The sequence below is a fragment of the Camelus ferus genome, chromosome 26 (genome assembly GCF_009834535.1).
Source record: "Camelus ferus isolate YT-003-E chromosome 26, BCGSAC_Cfer_1.0, whole genome shotgun sequence".
Classification (NCBI taxonomy): Eukaryota; Metazoa; Chordata; class Mammalia; order Artiodactyla; family Camelidae; genus Camelus; species Camelus ferus.
The window spans coordinates 17,712,204-17,728,835 of NC_045721.1; the positions used below are offsets into that span (position 1 = coordinate 17,712,204).

At 42.9% G+C, this 16,632-nt stretch overlaps 1 protein-coding gene across 2 annotated transcripts; it reads right to left on the reverse strand.

Annotated features, from left to right (window-relative positions):
* Positions 1–14,500: 14,500 nt before the first annotated feature.
* Positions 14,501–16,276, reverse strand: HELT (helt bHLH transcription factor). 2 transcript variants are annotated; one of them, XM_032468708.1, is made up of 4 exons: positions 16,250–16,276; positions 15,745–15,849; positions 15,375–15,471; positions 14,501–14,997 (listed from the first exon to the last, which is right to left on the reverse strand). In XM_032468708.1, exons 1-4 carry the CDS (start codon positions 16,274–16,276, stop codon positions 14,501–14,503), a joined length of 726 nt encoding a protein of 241 aa, XP_032324599.1. The 2 variants fall into 2 exon arrangements, with proteins under 2 accessions (XP_032324599.1, XP_032324598.1); XM_032468707.1 differs by having other exon boundaries at positions 14,501–15,000.
* Between the last annotated feature and the right edge of the window lie 356 nt (positions 16,277–16,632).

The window sequence follows — 16,632 nt, forward strand, 5'->3', positions numbered from 1 at the left end:
AGGGCTGTTGTTCCTTGTGAATTTGCTATTTGTTTTATTAAGTCCTTATGTATGTTTCTAAGTGAATTTCTGTCTGGGACTTTTTGTGTTGTTCTTCTATGGTTCCTCAGGATACCTATAATTTGAAGTTTCTGCTGATGGCTTGTTAGTGCTGAACATTGATTCTGGTCTCCCGGGCTAAGGTTCAAAGGACAACATGGCAAGTAGAACTGTCACTTGTGATTTCTCCCAAATAGGAGAGCGTTCACATTTGTCACACCACTCCTGTTCTTACAGAGGGAGTGACTTCTTATCCTGACCTTAAAGCTCAGTACGTAGCTTCTGGTTCCCGTCACTCTTTCCAGTGAATAAGCACTGTATGTCTTGTATTCTTTCATTATTCTGTGGTTTACAGCCCAATTTTTTTACACTATTTAAACTGTTTCCCAAAGAGAATTTCACTGTGTATTTTAAAAACATGCTTAGAAATTTAAGCACAAAGCACAACTACTCAAAACCTATGGGACACAGCAAAGGCAGTGCTAAGAGGGAAGTTTATAGCGATACAGGCCTTCCTCAAAAAAGAAGAACAATCTCAAATAAACAATTTAACCCACCACCTGAATGAATTAGAAAAAGAAGAACAAAAAGCCCCAAAAAGCAGCAGAAGGAAGGAAATAATAAAGATCAGAGGGGAATTAAATACAATAGAGATTAACAAGACCATAGAAAAAATCAACCAAACCAAAAGCTGGTTTTTTGAAAAAGTAAATAAAATCGACAAACCTCTGGCCAAACTCACAAAGAAGAAAAAAGAGAGAGCACAAATTAGCAAAATAAGAAAGGAAAATGGAGAAATTACAACAAACAAAATAGAAATACAGAATATCATACGAGAATATTATGAAAAACTATATGGAACCAAACTGGATAACCTAGAGGAGATGGACAAGTTTCTGGAAACATACTGTCCACCAAAACTGAATCAAGAAGAATCTGAACACTTGAACAATCCAATCACTAGAAAGGAAATAGAAATAGCAATTAAAAACCTCCCTACAAATAAAAGTCCAGGACCGGACGGCTTCACCGGGGAATTCTACCAAACATACAAAGAACTCATACCAGTCCTTCTCAAACTCTTCCAGACGATTGAAAAGGAGGGAATACTCCCAAACTCATTCTATGAAGCCACCATCACCCTGATACCAAAACCAGGCAAAGACACTACAAAAAAAAGAGAATTATAGGCCAATATCACTGATGAACATAGGCGCCAAAATCCTCACCAAAATTTTAGCAAATAGAATCCAACAACACATAAAAAAGATTATACGTCATGACCAAGTGGGGTTCATCCCAGGGACACAAGGCTGGTTCAACATACGCAAATCAATCAATGTAATACATCACATCAACAAGAGAAAGGACAAAAACCACATGATCATCTCAATTGATGCAGAAAAAGCATTTGATAAAATTCAACACCCATTTATGATAGAAACTCTTGCCAAAGTGGGTATAGAGGGAACATATTTCAACATAATAAAAGCTATATATGACAAACCTACAGCCAGCATAGTACTCAACGGTGAAAAACTCAAAAGCTTCCCACTAAAATCTGGGACAAGACAAGGATGCCCACTATCACCACTCCTATTCAACATAGTCCTGGAAGTCCTAGCCACAGCAGTCAGACAAGAGAAAGAAATAAAAGGGATCCAAATTGGAAAAGAAGAGGTAAAAGTGTCATTATATGCTGATGACATGTTACTATATATAGAAAACCCTAAAAGGTCCACACAAAAGCTACTAGAGCTGATTGAAGAATTCAGCAAGGTAGCAGGTTACAAAATTAACGTTCAAAAATCAGTTGCATTTCTTTACACTAACGATAAATCAACAGAAGAAGAAAGTAAAGAAACAATCCCCCTTAAAATAGCACCCAAAGTAATAAAATATCTGGGAATAAATCTAACCAAGGAGGTGAAAGAATTATACACAGAAAACTATAAACCATTGATGAAGGAAATTAAAGAAGACTTTAAAAAATGGAAAGATATTCCATGCTCTTGGATTGGAAGAATCAATATTGTTAAAATGGTCACACTGCCCAAGGCAATCTACAGATTTAATGCAATCCCTATCCAATTACCCAGGACATATTTCACAGAACTAGAACAAATCATAATAAAATTTATATGGAACCATCAAAGACCTAGAATTGCCAAAGCATTACTGAAGAGAAAGAAAGAGGCTGGAGGAATAACTCTCCCAGACTTCAGACAATACTATAGAGCTACAGTCATCAAGACAGCATGGTATTGGTACCAAAACAGACATATAGACCAATGGAACAGAATAGAGAGCCCAGAAATGAACCCACAAACTTTTGGTCAACTCATCTTCGACAAAGGAGGCAAGAATATACAATGGAATAAAGACAGTCTCTTCAGCAAATGGTGTTGGGAAAACTGGACAGCAGCATGTAAAACAATGAAGCTAGAACACTCCCTTACACCATATACAAAAATCAACTCAAAATGGATTAAAGACTTAAACATAAGACAAGATACAATAAACCTCCTAGAGGAAAACATAGGCAAAACATTATCTGACATACATCTCAAAAATTTTCTCCTAGAAGAAATAAAAGCAAGAATAAACAAATGGGACCTAACGAAACTTACAAGCTTCTGCACAGCAAAGGAAACCAGAAGTAAAACAAGAAGAAAACCTACGGAATGGGAGAAAATTTTTGCAAGTGAAACCGACAAAGGCTTGATCTCCAGAATATATAAGCAGCTCATACGACTCAATAAGAAAAAAATAAACAACCCAATCCAAAAATGGGCAGAAGACCTAAACAAGCAATTCTCCAAGGAAGACATACAAATGATCAAAAAGCACATGAAAAAATGCTCAATATCACTAATTATCGGAGAAATGCAAATCAAAACTACAATGAGGTATCACCTCACACCAGTCAGAATGGCCGTCATTCAAAAATCCACAAATGACAAATGCTGGAGAGGCTGTGGAGAAAGGGGAACCCTCCTACACTGCTGGTGGGAATGCAGTTTGGTGCAGCCACTATGGAAAACAGTGTGGAGGTTCCTCAAAAGACTAGGAATAGACTTAGCATATGACCCAGGAATCCCACTCCTGGGCTTGTATCCAGAAGGAACCCTACTTCAGGATGACACCTGCACCCCAATGTTCATAGCAGCACTATTTACAATAGCCAAAACATGGAAACAGCCTAAATGTCCATCAACAGGTGACTGGATAAAGAAGAGGTGGTATATTTATACAATGGAATACTACTCAGCCATAAAAACCGACAACATAATGCCATTTGCAGCAACATGGATGCTCCTGGAGAATGTCATTCTAAGTGAAGTAAGCCAGAAAGAGAAAGAAAAATACCATATGAGATCGCTCATATGTGGAATCTAAAAAAACAAAAACAAAAACAAACAAACAAAAACAAAGCATAAATACAGGACAGAAATAGACTCACGGACAGAGAATACAGACTTGTGGTTACCGGGGGGTGGAGGTTGGGAAGGGATAGCCTGGGATTTCAAAATTGTAGAATAGATAAACAAGATTACACTGTATAGCACAGGGAAATATACACAAAATGTTATGGTAACTCACAGAGAAAAAAATGTGACAATGAGTGTGTATATGTCCATGAATGACTGAAAAATTGTGCTGAACACTGGAATTTGACACATTGTAAAATGATTATAAATCAATAAAAAATGTCAAAAAAAAAAAAAAAGAAATTTAAGCACAATCGTTTTTAAGCCAGCTGTCTGGTTTTGACATATGAAAAGTTTGGTTAAGGCTCTAGAGCAGTGATGGGGTCTTGAGCACCCAGGGGTACATTGGGCTATTAGGGAAGGTAAGGATAGCCTGAGAACTGGGCTGGTAGGTCTGGATTAAGTGATAGTTTGTATCAGTCCTTTATTATATAATTGATTTTGGCTATTTTCACCTCTCATTAAAAGACATTGTATTTATTTATTTTTTGCTTCCTTTTCTCTTTGAGTATCTCCGTGGTACTGTTCAGTTTACACTTAATGCAATGTTTTTTGGAGGGGAAGGGTGGCTGGTAATAGCTGCCTTAAAAACCTCATGAGCTCCCCCTGCTGTTTTGCAGCTGATGATACAAGCCCCATTCAGTTTTAATTCTGAGAAGCAGCCAAGTAAAAGAATTAAAGAGTCACTGTGGGGTTCTTGATCTAAGAGGTGGATTAATACTTGTTAACTTTCTCCTGAAAGTTTATAAAATCAGAAAGGAAGACTCTTTTAGTGTTTTATCTGTGTAATACTTAAGCTAGTGCAAGGGGGCTGTACCCTTCCTTTGATGTAAGGAGAAGGTCTATACCACTTTTGGAAAACTGCCAATGAAGAATGAAAAAATAAATCATGAAGTTATATAATGTCTGAAGTGGACAGACTAAAGTCTGGAAGATGGGTTTTTAGTCATTTCGGTTTTGATCTGTAATGGTTTGGAAAAAAATAATATGTTTAGATAATAAGCAATTGATATTGTTTCTGTTTTGTTAAATTTTTTTTCTTCAGCACTTCTTGAAACTTTACAGGTAGTTTGATTTACATTTATGTGTCTTAATTTAGTATGAATTTTCATGTTAAAGATAATTTAATATCTTATAGAAATCACTTTTATTAATCAATATTTTTCATAATTATACAAGTTAATAGGGTATCATACTATATCACATATTAAAAACATCAGAAGATATGCATCCATCAGGTAACAAATATGTATTGGAACACCAGCTAGTTACCACCCCCAGTGTAGGCAAACAGGGGTTTCTGCCTTTGTGTAACTTACAGCCTATTAGGGTAGGCATTTATGAAAAAAATTTTTTGGATAAATGTATAATTAAAACTATTAATTATTTGTTGGATATGACATCAAAAGCACAACAAAAGAAAAAAATAGATAAATTGGACTTCATCAAAATTTAAAACTTTTCTGCCTGAAACAACACAACAGAGTGAAAAGACAGCCTAAGGAAAAGGAGAAAATATTTGCAAATCATATATCTTATAAAAGGTTAATATCTAGAATATATAAAGAGCTCCTACAATTCAACAACATAAAAACCAAACAACCCAGTTTAAAAATGAGCAAAGAACTTGAGTAGACATTTTCTGAAAGATATACAAATGACCAATAACCACAGGAAACAATGCTCAACATCACTAATCATTAAGGAAATGCAAATCAAAACCACAATGAGACACTACTCCACACCCATTATGACGGTTATTATTTTTTAAAAAACAAGAACCAAGTATTGGTGAGAATGGAAGCCTTGTGCATTGCTGGTGGGAATGTGAAATGATGTAGCTACTGTGGAAAACAGTGTGTGATTCCTCACAAAAGTAGTTTTACCATATGATCCAGCAATTCCACTTTTGGGTATCTACCCAAAAGAATGGAAAGCAAGGACATGAACATATACTTGTACACCCACATTCATAGCAGCATTATTCACAATAGCCAAAAGGTGGAAGCAACCCAAGTATCAGATGAATGGATAAACAAAATGGTATATACATATAATGGAATACTATTCAGCCTTAAAAAGGAAGGCAATTCTGATACATGCTGCAACATGAATGAACCTTGAAGATACCATGCTAAGTGAAATAAGCAAGACACAGAAGGAGCAATGTTGAGCGACTCAACTTGTCTGAGATGCTAGAATAGTCAAATTCGTAGAGACGGAAAGTAGAATGATGGTTGCTAGGGATGAGGCGGAGGGAGGGATGAGGAATTGTTGTTTCCTGAGTGCAGAGCTTCAGTAAGGGAAGATGAAAAGTGCTGGAGACGGATGGTCAGCAGTAGTTTCGCAGCAGTGTTAAAGTACTGAATTCCATAGAACAGTACACTTAAAAATGGTTAAACTGATAAATTTTATGTATGTTTTTGCCACAATTTAAAATAATTATAAGTAATTTGAAGGGAGAAAAGCAACAGGTTTCTACTACAAGATATTTAGTAAGTGTGGGTGGTCCAGGAAGACGTTGCTGAAGCCTGACAATGAGAGAGTAAAGAGTGGAGTGGGGAAGGATGTTTGAAGGCCTCATACTGAGAATGACTTGAGTGCAGTTGAGGAACTGAGGGAAGACCAGGGTGGTTGGCACATAGAGACCCACGGGGAGAACAGAAGGCAGTGAGGTTGGAGGGGTGGACAAGAGTTGGGAACAGAGTCTTGCCACGTGGTGAGGAGTCTGGATTTTACTGCAGTGACAAGAAGTTATGGAATTAATTAGTGGAGGAGGAAAATTCAATCTAAATTCATTTTAAAAGGCCATGCAGATTGTTGTGTGGAAATAGATTTTGAGGAGCCGGAAGTGTAGCTTAGGAGGTCAGTTAGGAAACTATGGCAATATTGTGGCTGAGAAATAGTGGCTTGGACTATGAGAGTGTCAGAAAGAACATGGAGAAAAGTGGAAGGATTTAATGTTTTGATGTAGGATTGTATGTGTAGGTAAGAGAGAGAGGGAGGTGCCAAGTTAAATGGCGGGTCATTGCCATATTAAGCATGAATGGCTCTGTGGTTTGGTCTGATCTGAAAAATAGGATCTGTTATTTCACCTTGGGAAACATGAATTGCTAAGGTTCTTTTATTTCTTCAAAGAATAATGCTGCAAAAATTTTGATTATTAAAATGGCTATTCTAAGCTATCCAGTGCCATGATCTAACCTAATTTCTGATCAACTGGATCATAGGATATGATGACAATGATGAGTAATTAGTGTGTTGTTTTAAATGCTTCAGGGCCGTAAGTGCTTCCAGGAGATAAAAGGTGACATAAAACTACATTTCAGAATTTTAAATGAGGTCAGTGGAATACTTTAAAGGCATTTTTTTCTTCAATATGACTGAAAGTAGTATTTGGGAAACAAACAGGAAAAGGCTGGTGTACCTGAGTGGAAGACAGGTTGTCCTTCAGTTTCATGAAGCTTTGTAGGTGAGGTGTCAGTGAGTAGGCTGGACTGGAAGCTCCAAACTCAGTGAGCCAGGGGAGCTTCTGCCTAAAGCAGTGAGAGCCTGAGTCACTTTTCTCCAAGTCAGAGGAACTTACTAGTTCAGTGAGCAATTAGAGCCAAAAAGGATGTGTGCAAATGCAGTGAGCATCTCCGTGACTGACAGCAGAGAGCAGGATGAAATGGAGAGCCGAGCAGAGAGGCAGAGCTGGGAATAACTCTGAAGAGGCTAAAGGTGAAGTTCAAGACTTATTAATAATTCATTCCAGTTTCTTTTTAAGTACTTGGTTTTGTTAAGGGTCAAACCTGAGTCTGGTGTAGTCTCTGGATCTAGCTGCAGATGGGGAAGACAGAGGAACATGATGCGCTGCACACAAGCCCATCAGCAGCAACATCCAGTCTCTGCAGAACTACAGGTCAGATAGCCTGGGCTTCCCAGTGGGTACCTTGTAAGAAAGCGAAAGGAGTGGAGGGAGAATCTATAGCTTAAAAGAGATTTAGAAGACTTAGTGAATATTTTTAGAGAAGCAAGACAAAACTGTATTGGCCAGGGATGCACATTTGGGTGATAAAACTACTTTGAAAAAAAATCCAAAGAAATGATTTCTACAAAAGTCAGGATAATGGTTACTTAGTTGGAGAGAAAGGGAGTGGGATGAAGCTACATGGAGATGGAAGTGAGTCAGGTCTAGAGAGTAAGAAAACCTAGGTATATGTTTGTATTTACTCATAAAATAATGTACCATTTAAAAAAAGAGTTTAAAAATTATTCATTTTATGTGTATACATGGACTCTCTGTTAAAGGATACATAAAAAAAAATAGTGATTGCTTCCTAGGAAGGGCACTGGATGGCTGGGGTCAGAGGTGGGAGGGACTTTTGAAAGTATATCCTTTTGTACTTCTAACATTTTGTACCACACAAATGTATTAGCTATTTGAAACTTATTTAAAAATTAGTGTGTGCATAGAAAGGTTTTAAAGAAACATACTAAAAATGTTCTGCTTATATTGGAATGTGGGATTGTAAGCGTTTGTGTATCCTCTGTATACTTTCCTATGTGTTTCCAGTTTTCTACAGCAAGCATATATTGCTTTTGTTATTAGTTTTTTAACGTTACATTATTTTTTAAAACCTGAATTTTAGACACCAGATACATTGGGACATCCCTGCTCAATGTTGAGGTCCTGGAGGACTACAACTTTACACAAGAAGAGTATTCCTAACTTAGATCTGAATTCTACAATTCCAAGAAAGTGTGAAAATGTTCCTGACTGTGGCAGCCGTTGCAGAGAAGAAAGGGTGCTGGATCAGGAAGCAAACATATTATAGTTCAAATCCTAGCTCTGCCACAAAGTAGTTATGTGACTTTGGACAAACTTTCTGAGTTAGGCCTCATTTAAACAGTTCAAATCCATGTTGTTTGAGGGTCAACTGTGAAATCAGGTATTCTTCAAGCTTTCATAAATGTATTACTTGTGACCAGAATATACATTTGTAAATGACCCTCCCTCCAATTTGACTTTTTCCAAACAGCTTCTCCAAGTGCCCAGAATTTGGCCCTTCTAGGCTTCCTCCCCAGTATTGCTGAGGCTATACGGGTTGCAGTTGTGGCTGTGCCACATACGTGGCACAAAACACATCCAAAAAGTAGACAGGTGGGTTGTAACTTGTACTCCTAAAACTTACGTGCATCCTCTCCGTGGCTGCCCTTTACAGCAGCCTTTTTCTTCACTAATTACACTTTAGGTTGTATTTAGAAAGACCAGCAGTGCTAGATCACAGATTTATAGTCTGACATAAATATAAAATAGAAATCATGTTTATATAAAAAATAAAGTTCTGATTTTAGTGAGTGGAAATGAAAGTGTTTTATGTGGAAGACCTCTACTGATTATCTACGACAAAGGGCATATGACAAGGGGAGACTTACTTTTATTTCATCCAACATTGCAAAGGGGCTCCTAGAAATATTGTAGTAAGAAAGTTTCACCATATTTATAAAGCTGTAACTAATATGTTTTTATTGACTCTTGCTTTTAAGCTAAACATAATAATGAGGCTAGGTGGGACTAGCAAAAAGTACTCAGGTTCCCAGTTCTTATGGGTTCTTTTTCCTCACCCCCCCTCTTTATCACTCAGTCCAGAGTTCGTGCCCACGTTTCCCACCCCCGTGTCTGGTTTTGGTAACTTTCCTGTTGTCTTTCACGCTCCTGCTCGGCTTTGACACTGTCTGCTGCCTCTCTTCTGCTTTGTCAGCTCTTCCCACGATACAGAGGGTTTGTCAAAGATTATAATAGGACAGATTTGCAGAGCTTCTGAATGATTGCTTCTTGTCTTCCAGGTGAGCCAGAAATAGCTGGCTCCCTCAAGCTTTAACCTAGCCATTCTCTTTGGGGGCAGCGCTTTCCTCTGGCCCCAGTCCATGCTTTCCTGTGTGCACCTGTGTACACAGCAGCCCTGCACCTGTGCTGCTTGCAGCATGCAGGTGCATGTGTACGGCCACCTTCCTGGCTGCGCATGTGTAGGCACCCAGGCTCTGGGGTTTAGGGTGTCTAAAAAATAAAGATCTTTTTTTTCTCCCACCTCTACTCAGAATCATTTGGGATGTAGATGTAGGTGTCAGGTGGAGATAAAAATGTCTATTCTGTGACTGACTGGGGGATGTGACTTCTGTGTGCAGAGAGTGGGCTTGCAGCACTTCACTTTAGGATCAAACTTACCCATCAAAAGCCCAGGATGAGCTGGAAGTCTTCCAACCAACCTCATAGGAAAGGCTTGCTTCCTGTGGACTGGAAGAGGAAGGGGCTGAGGTGAGTATGCTTGAATCTGCCTTCCACTCCCTACGATGGGATAGCTGAAGAACAGGAACAGGCTTCTGAGAGATGCTGAGAGTGTTACCCCAGTAATACCCCTCCATGTGGGGCACAAACATGGAGATAATTCTTGTATCAGGGCATGGATCCATGGAGAATTGGATATTGGGAGCCAAACAATCAGAAACCAGAGAGGAGGAGAAATGAAGGCCAAGTGAGAAAGGGAGTGAGAGTGAAGGGTCAGGACCCAGGGAGCTGGGGGTCTGCAGCAGAGCTTTCAGTCTGGAGCCAGGAGGTGATAAATAGGATGGATAAAAGCCTTGAATGGGGGAGAGGGTATAGCTCAAGTGGTAGAGCACATGCTTGACATGCACGAGGTTCTGGGTTCAATCCCCAGCACCTCCTCCAAATACAAATAAATGAATAAACCCAATTACCATCCCTCCCCCATAAAACAAACAAAACAAGCTAAATGTATGCTTAAAAAAAAAGACTTGAATGGGAAAAAAGGGGGTAAATGCTGAAAAGAACATAAAGCTATCAGGGAACGTGTTTTTAAAGAATATTGAATTAGTTTATTTATTTACTCCATGTTCCAAAAAAGAATCTGCAACAGCCGAAATCTGTATGTTAATAGACATTAGAATGTATACTTTGAGACTGTGGGAATGCAGGCATAAGAGCTATTGTAAAGTAACATCAAGCCAGATTTCTGTGTATGAAAGAGCTTTGGAGTTAGCATTCCAGTGTTATTAGGGGCTCTTACTACCAATTATAGCTTGGAGTAGCCTCCAAATTGACCATGGGATGGAATATGAGCTCCCTACCCCCACTTGCTCTAAATGAAGAATATTGCCTTGTTTCAGAACAAGCCTTGGGGTTTAAGGAAGAGCCCTGGGGTTCAAGATTTTTTCATGATTTGCCTTGACATTTTATTTTTTAGTTTGAGGTGCTCCCAAGGATCTGACTCTTTGGGAGAAGGGAGGGAGGAATAGATAATTATTATAATAGCTAACATTTATTGAACATTCACTATGGGCCAGACTCTGTCCAGAGTGCTTTGAATATACCCATTCATTTAATCCTTTTAGCAACCCTATGAGGTATATGCACATTTAATGTCTCTATATTATAGATGAGGAAACAGACGCAGAGAGGCTTAGCAATTTGCCCAGAATCGTAGGCAGCAAAGCTGGAATGAAGATCCAGGTAGTTTGAACAACTAATGGTGCAGAAAAGAGGAGGGTAGAATCTGACTCGGCCAAGTCATGGATCTTCCCCATGTGAAGAAGCAGAACCTTCGTCAGGCTAGTTTTGAATTCAAATTCTATATTTGGTGCCTGTGTTTAGCTGGGCCTTCAGGAAAAGTTAACTGCCTTAACCAAGCAGACCAAGCATGTCTCCTGCTGCCAGACTACGAGGTAGAATTTCTAGGCAAAGGCAGAGACTACCCTCAGAATGAGTATAGATTGCTCCACAGATTTTTGGGTGGGTATACAGAAGTGGGGAGGGGACTAAGGGCCAGAAACAGGAAGTCCAGGGGAGATGTAGAACCCGTGAGGCTCAGCGCTGCGATGTCATTCTGCACATGTTTACTGATCTCCTACTACATGCCCCGTCTTGCCTTACTTTTCTTGGTGTGTTACTCTCTGCAGATACCCATTACCAGATTCCTAGGAATTCCATGCCTTTGTGGGGTCAGCCAGGCGCTTGCTGCTCCCCCACCTTCCTTGCCTGATATCTAGCAGGCCAGACTGCAAGGCCCCCACTGGTACGCGGGCTGTGTTTGCTCACTAACGCTTGGAAGCACAAGTGAGCTCTGTATTACCGCCCTTTTACTGGGGCGGCTGGACTGCCTGGAAGCTCCTAGTTGTAGCCCTACAGAGCCACAGGGACCGACCCAAAGCACCAGTCATCAGCTTTGTTCCTCAAGCCTCTGGAGAAAACCTTTGATTTCATGGGGATGATTATTTTTATACTTGCCCACTCAAGGATGAAGCCCAAGAAACAAGAGGTTGCCCCTTTCAGAGGCATCACAATGGGTCACCTCCAGCCAAACCAACTGTTTTTTGTTTTTTGTTATTTCTGGGTTTGGTTGAGCCTCTCTTGGAAACCATTACTATACAACTTACCTAAAAGAAAGAGTGGAGGATTGGGCGTAAGAGACTCAGACAGCGGGGGGAGTAGGTGGGGAGGTTTGGGATAGAGGCTGAAAGTAATGTGTTCTCAGAGAAAGTCCAGGAAGAACACATTAAAGTCACAATCTCATTTGAATTGATTCCATTTTGTAGTGACATTTTAAATCTTTTACAAAGTTTGACTTTTGGCCGAGCTTGGAGAATTGGAACTTTGGAAGAAGGTTTCAGAAAAAGACACAACATACACAGACAGAGAGAGAAAGGGGGAGGAAGAGAAAGGGAGAGAGACTTTTATCCTAAAGTCATTGTAAAGCCAAAGCAGGGTTTTATCCTCCACAGTTAAATGAGAAAGAAAAAAAAAAATCAAGAATACCAACATTTGAGGTACAAAGACTGTCATGGGCCAGTGGAAGTTTGCAAAATTATATGTAAATGACCAAAGTTTTTACTGTGGTGGCCCTGTGCATTCCCAAAGCTAATCCCAAAGAGAAAATCTACTTAGCAAAAGAAAGTTTTGTCTAATTTGGTTAACAGTTGAGAAGTGACAAAAATGCTGAATATATTAATAATTTATATTTCCAGGGTAACACCATATCTTTAATGCTTCACTGCCAAAGGGAATTCAGATTGGCTTAATGCTCAGAGATAAAAAGCCTGAAAGGCCTTCTTCATATTCTGTATCCAGCACTGATGAAAATGAGTGTAAGACATGTGTTCCAATAATAGGCACCATGCATTCTCCCATTTCTGCATAATTTGTTTTCATCCCACATTGCTTAACGTATATTTGTTACCCGAATGGCCTCTGGTCTTACACTTTCATGCTCCAACTGTACCAGTTCATAAGGGAGAGGATACTTGTTTGCATCTTACATTTTATAGGTAAGTATTGTAGTAACATGTGGTGCATGCAAGGACAAGAACTCTCTACTTGAAAGACCTGAAGTTTATAGATTCCCCCAAAACATACACATTTAAGATTTAATTTTCACTTTATGGACAACATAATGAAGTGGGTTTGTGTGTGTGTGTGGTTTTTTTGGCCGTCTCTGTGTAATCAAGTTTGATGGTTTACAAATTGAAGGTCATCCTATCCCATGACCTCAGTAAACAGTCTGGGTTCAAGTTCCCTTTAATTCTGTCCACAGAAGTGGAATAAGTTAATTTATTATCCTCCAGATAATCTAAGAGATGACAAATCATCCTAGTTCAGCCAAATGGCCTCAGGAAACAGGAAAATCTGCTACATAATTTCAAATTATTTAAAGGGCATTGAAGAGAAAAAAGGATAGAATAAAAGAAAAAAATCAATGAAGGAAAATTTTTAAATTATCACAAGCACAATTTTGACTGGTTGGATACCTTGTTTATTCTTCCAGTTAACATAAAACAGTGAGGCTCATTTTGCTCTTTGTGTCTTAGAAAAAACTGATTTCAGTTTGCTGTTTTAAATATATAGCTGTTTTGTAGTTAAGACGCAGATCCACCTGTCGTTGGAAACTGCAAGCCCCTTTAAGATCACTAGCCATGTATCCCCTAGACCCCAAGCTTTCCTCACTATGTTCTGGGTGGGGCGAGAAAAAGGGGGAGAAGGAACCCTTGTCTCACCAGGCCTGGGAACCCAGCATCTCGACCGGCACCAGTGGCCAGAGGGTGGGGATGGACAGAGGGAACAATCCTCTAGGGGAGCGCGTCTCCCAACCTGGTGGGTGCTGGCCTCTCACCAAGTAGCTTAGAGCCGGGAAGCTGAGCTGTTCCGTGCGCCGGAGGCAACGCCAGCTTCTTGAACCCTCTAGCACCAACTAGTAGTTGTCATTAAAAGACAAACTTAGTCGGAGAGTTTTTAAGCCATACTAGTAAATTACCTCTACATATTTTTTTACGAGACAAGTTGAGACCGTAAGCCTAGTCACGCACCCCGTTGGCCTGAATTTTGCCGCGCTCCAGACCAGCGGGCGCGTGGTGCGCGCGTGTCCCCGAGCCTTGTCTTGGGTTAGGGAAGGGCGCCCAGGTCGGAGCTGGCGAAAAGTCCGCCAAAGCCAGCTTGGGGCGGGTCTTTCGATTTCTATTTTCTGAGAACCGAGGGCCCTGTTCCTCGTGTCCACTCTTCTCTGAGGCAGATGCCTAATGTGCGCGCGAGGAGGGTGCGGGTCTGGGGCCCCCGGGTAGCAGGGAACAAGCCCGGAAGCGACGCCCCCATTTAGCCTCCCCTCCCCCGACGTTGCAAAGACCCGCCCCTGTCCCCACCCAAATTACTAAGGGCTGACACCTTTGCCCCTATCAGCCTTGCGCCCGCGACACCTCGGAGGGGATTAGCTTTGGAGGAGCAGAAGGTAACAAGAAATCCATCTCTCTGGGTCCTTAACAGAAAACGTTTATTGCCAGGGGAAGATCCTTCAGAAGACGAATTCGCTCTTGGCCTTCCCCCATCCAGCTTTTTTGTCGGCATAATATTTACACTTGTACAGTATACAGTATTTCTCCGGTGCAGCGCCCGAAGCGCAGAGAAATCTTCGGGCGAGTCGGCGTCAAAGTACGGGAGGGTGCTGGGGCGTGTGCAGGTTGAGGGCGTTGGGGTGGGCGTGGCCGATCAGGTTGAGGTAATGCCGGTCCAGGCCCTGCACGGGAGCCAGGAAGGGGCTATGCTGCTGCGCCGGGCTCGGGAGCGGCACAGGCGCGCTGGGCAGGTAGGGCAGCGCCGGGCTGCGGGCAGCGCCGTGAGGCCAGGGGAAGGGCCCTGGGGCCGCGCCCTGCGGGAACACGGACGCCTCACCAGGGCTATGTCCCGCGAACTCCGGCCCCGCTGGGTGCAGCTGGTAAGAGAAATCCGGCTCCGGGAGTGAACCCACCGGCTGGAGGGCGGGCTCGGAACCCAAGCGGGCCTTGGACTGCAGGAAGGCGAGGATGCGCGCGTACTTGGTGTCCTTAGTCTCCATCCTCTCCACGGTGGTGAGGTAATGCACCAGGTTCTTCATGCACTCGTGGTAGCCGTAGTGGAAATAGTTGGCAAACTCCGCTAGCAATTCTGCTGGAGGGGCGAGAAAAGCCGTGGAAAGGAAAAAATCATGAGCGGCCTCTTTCCAGCCAGTTTTCTGGTCAGAGTCCCCATTTGAGGCCAGTCTTCCCTTTTTCCTAGCCTGGAGACTGGAAAAGTGCAAGCTAGCGAACTCCTTTCCCTTAAGAGGCTGAGCCCCCCGCTCCCCACCTGAGAGGAGGCGACGGAACCTGTATCCCCATCCCCAGACACCTGTTCTCTAGTTCCCTTAGCTTTCACAGGACCCCGGGCCGCCCCAGCTAGGACAGAGTCCAGAGAGGAGATCCTTTCACTCCCACCCCTACCCCCAGGTCTCTGTGTGGTGCACGGTCCCTGTCCAGGTTCCTTTCTGCCTAACCCGCGCCCACCTTTTTCCCTTCCCCGGGGAAAATCAGCGGAGTGCAGGGCTCTCAGGTACTGTACGGTCATCTCGAGGATCTCTGCCTTCTCCAGCTTCCCGGAACTCTGCAAAAGGAGGAAGGGCTCCTTGTAGCGGCCCAGCGAGGGCCAGCCAACCCCCGCAGGCTGGGTGCAAGGTTTTATCCCTAGAGGACCAGCGAACTGGGCGCTGCTGTGGATCTGCACGAGGGCAGCCTGCTGCTCACTCAGAGCTCAGGCACCGAGGGAGGGAAGCCCACACGTAAGGCCCTCTCTGGCTGCAGACTCCCGGAATTACTGCCAAGAGCGGCAGTAGAGGATCCCCAGTGCCGGCACCTTTCTTTTGGCAGCGGATGTTACCTGCTTCGCCAGGGCCATTGGCACCGTCTTGCCCAGCTCGTTCAAACAGCGGTTAATCCGGTCCCTTCTCCGCTTTTCTATCACTTTGTGGGAAACGGGGGTTCTCTGCGAACAGAGGTTTGTACGTTTAGGATGGCTTTGCCTAGGGAGTCGTCAAAGGCAGGGCTGTGCCAGCCGTCTCCCAGCCCCCAGTGCTGCCCAGGGACAGCCCCAGGCCCCTGCCCCTTCACACCGGGTCACATAGCTCTGCCTTCTCACACCCGCGCTGGTGCGCTCCCCTTCCAACCTCCTCTGGGCCACACCAACGCGCTGAGCGCCATGGCAGTGGGGAAGTGGCCACCAGCCTCCGGGCGTGGGCTCCTCCGCGACTGAGGAGTCCCCTCCCTCTATCCTCATTCCTTTCCCAAACCACTCAGAATTCCTCTCGCTCCAGTCAGGTGGTGGCTTGGGAGTCAGACGCCCCCGCCATGAGGGCGCAAGAGCCATCTGGGCTCAGCGAACTCACTTTGCGTTCTTTGAGCTTGTCTGACATCCTGGTCAGTACGCGCCCTCGGGAGAGGCGGTGGCGAGAGGCACCCGTCCACTCTTCGCCTCGTGTGCCTCCTCGAGTGTCCCAGGTAGACTGTAGCCTCCCAACTACGAGGGGCTGCCTTATAAAGCGGCCATCTAGGGCTCCAAGTGCATTCACGAGTTGAATTATTCCATAGGATTAGGGGAGCTGCGTTTGGGGGATGCATGCATTCAAGATCAGTTTTTAAAAAGTTAAGAGAAAAAAAAAATTGCAACCGAGGGGGGCGAGCTGGGGGCAGATCAGCTTTGTTAATCCACGTGGCCCTTCAAAGGACACGTGACCGGCGGGGGAATAATATTTGCATGGCAACAGCCGGG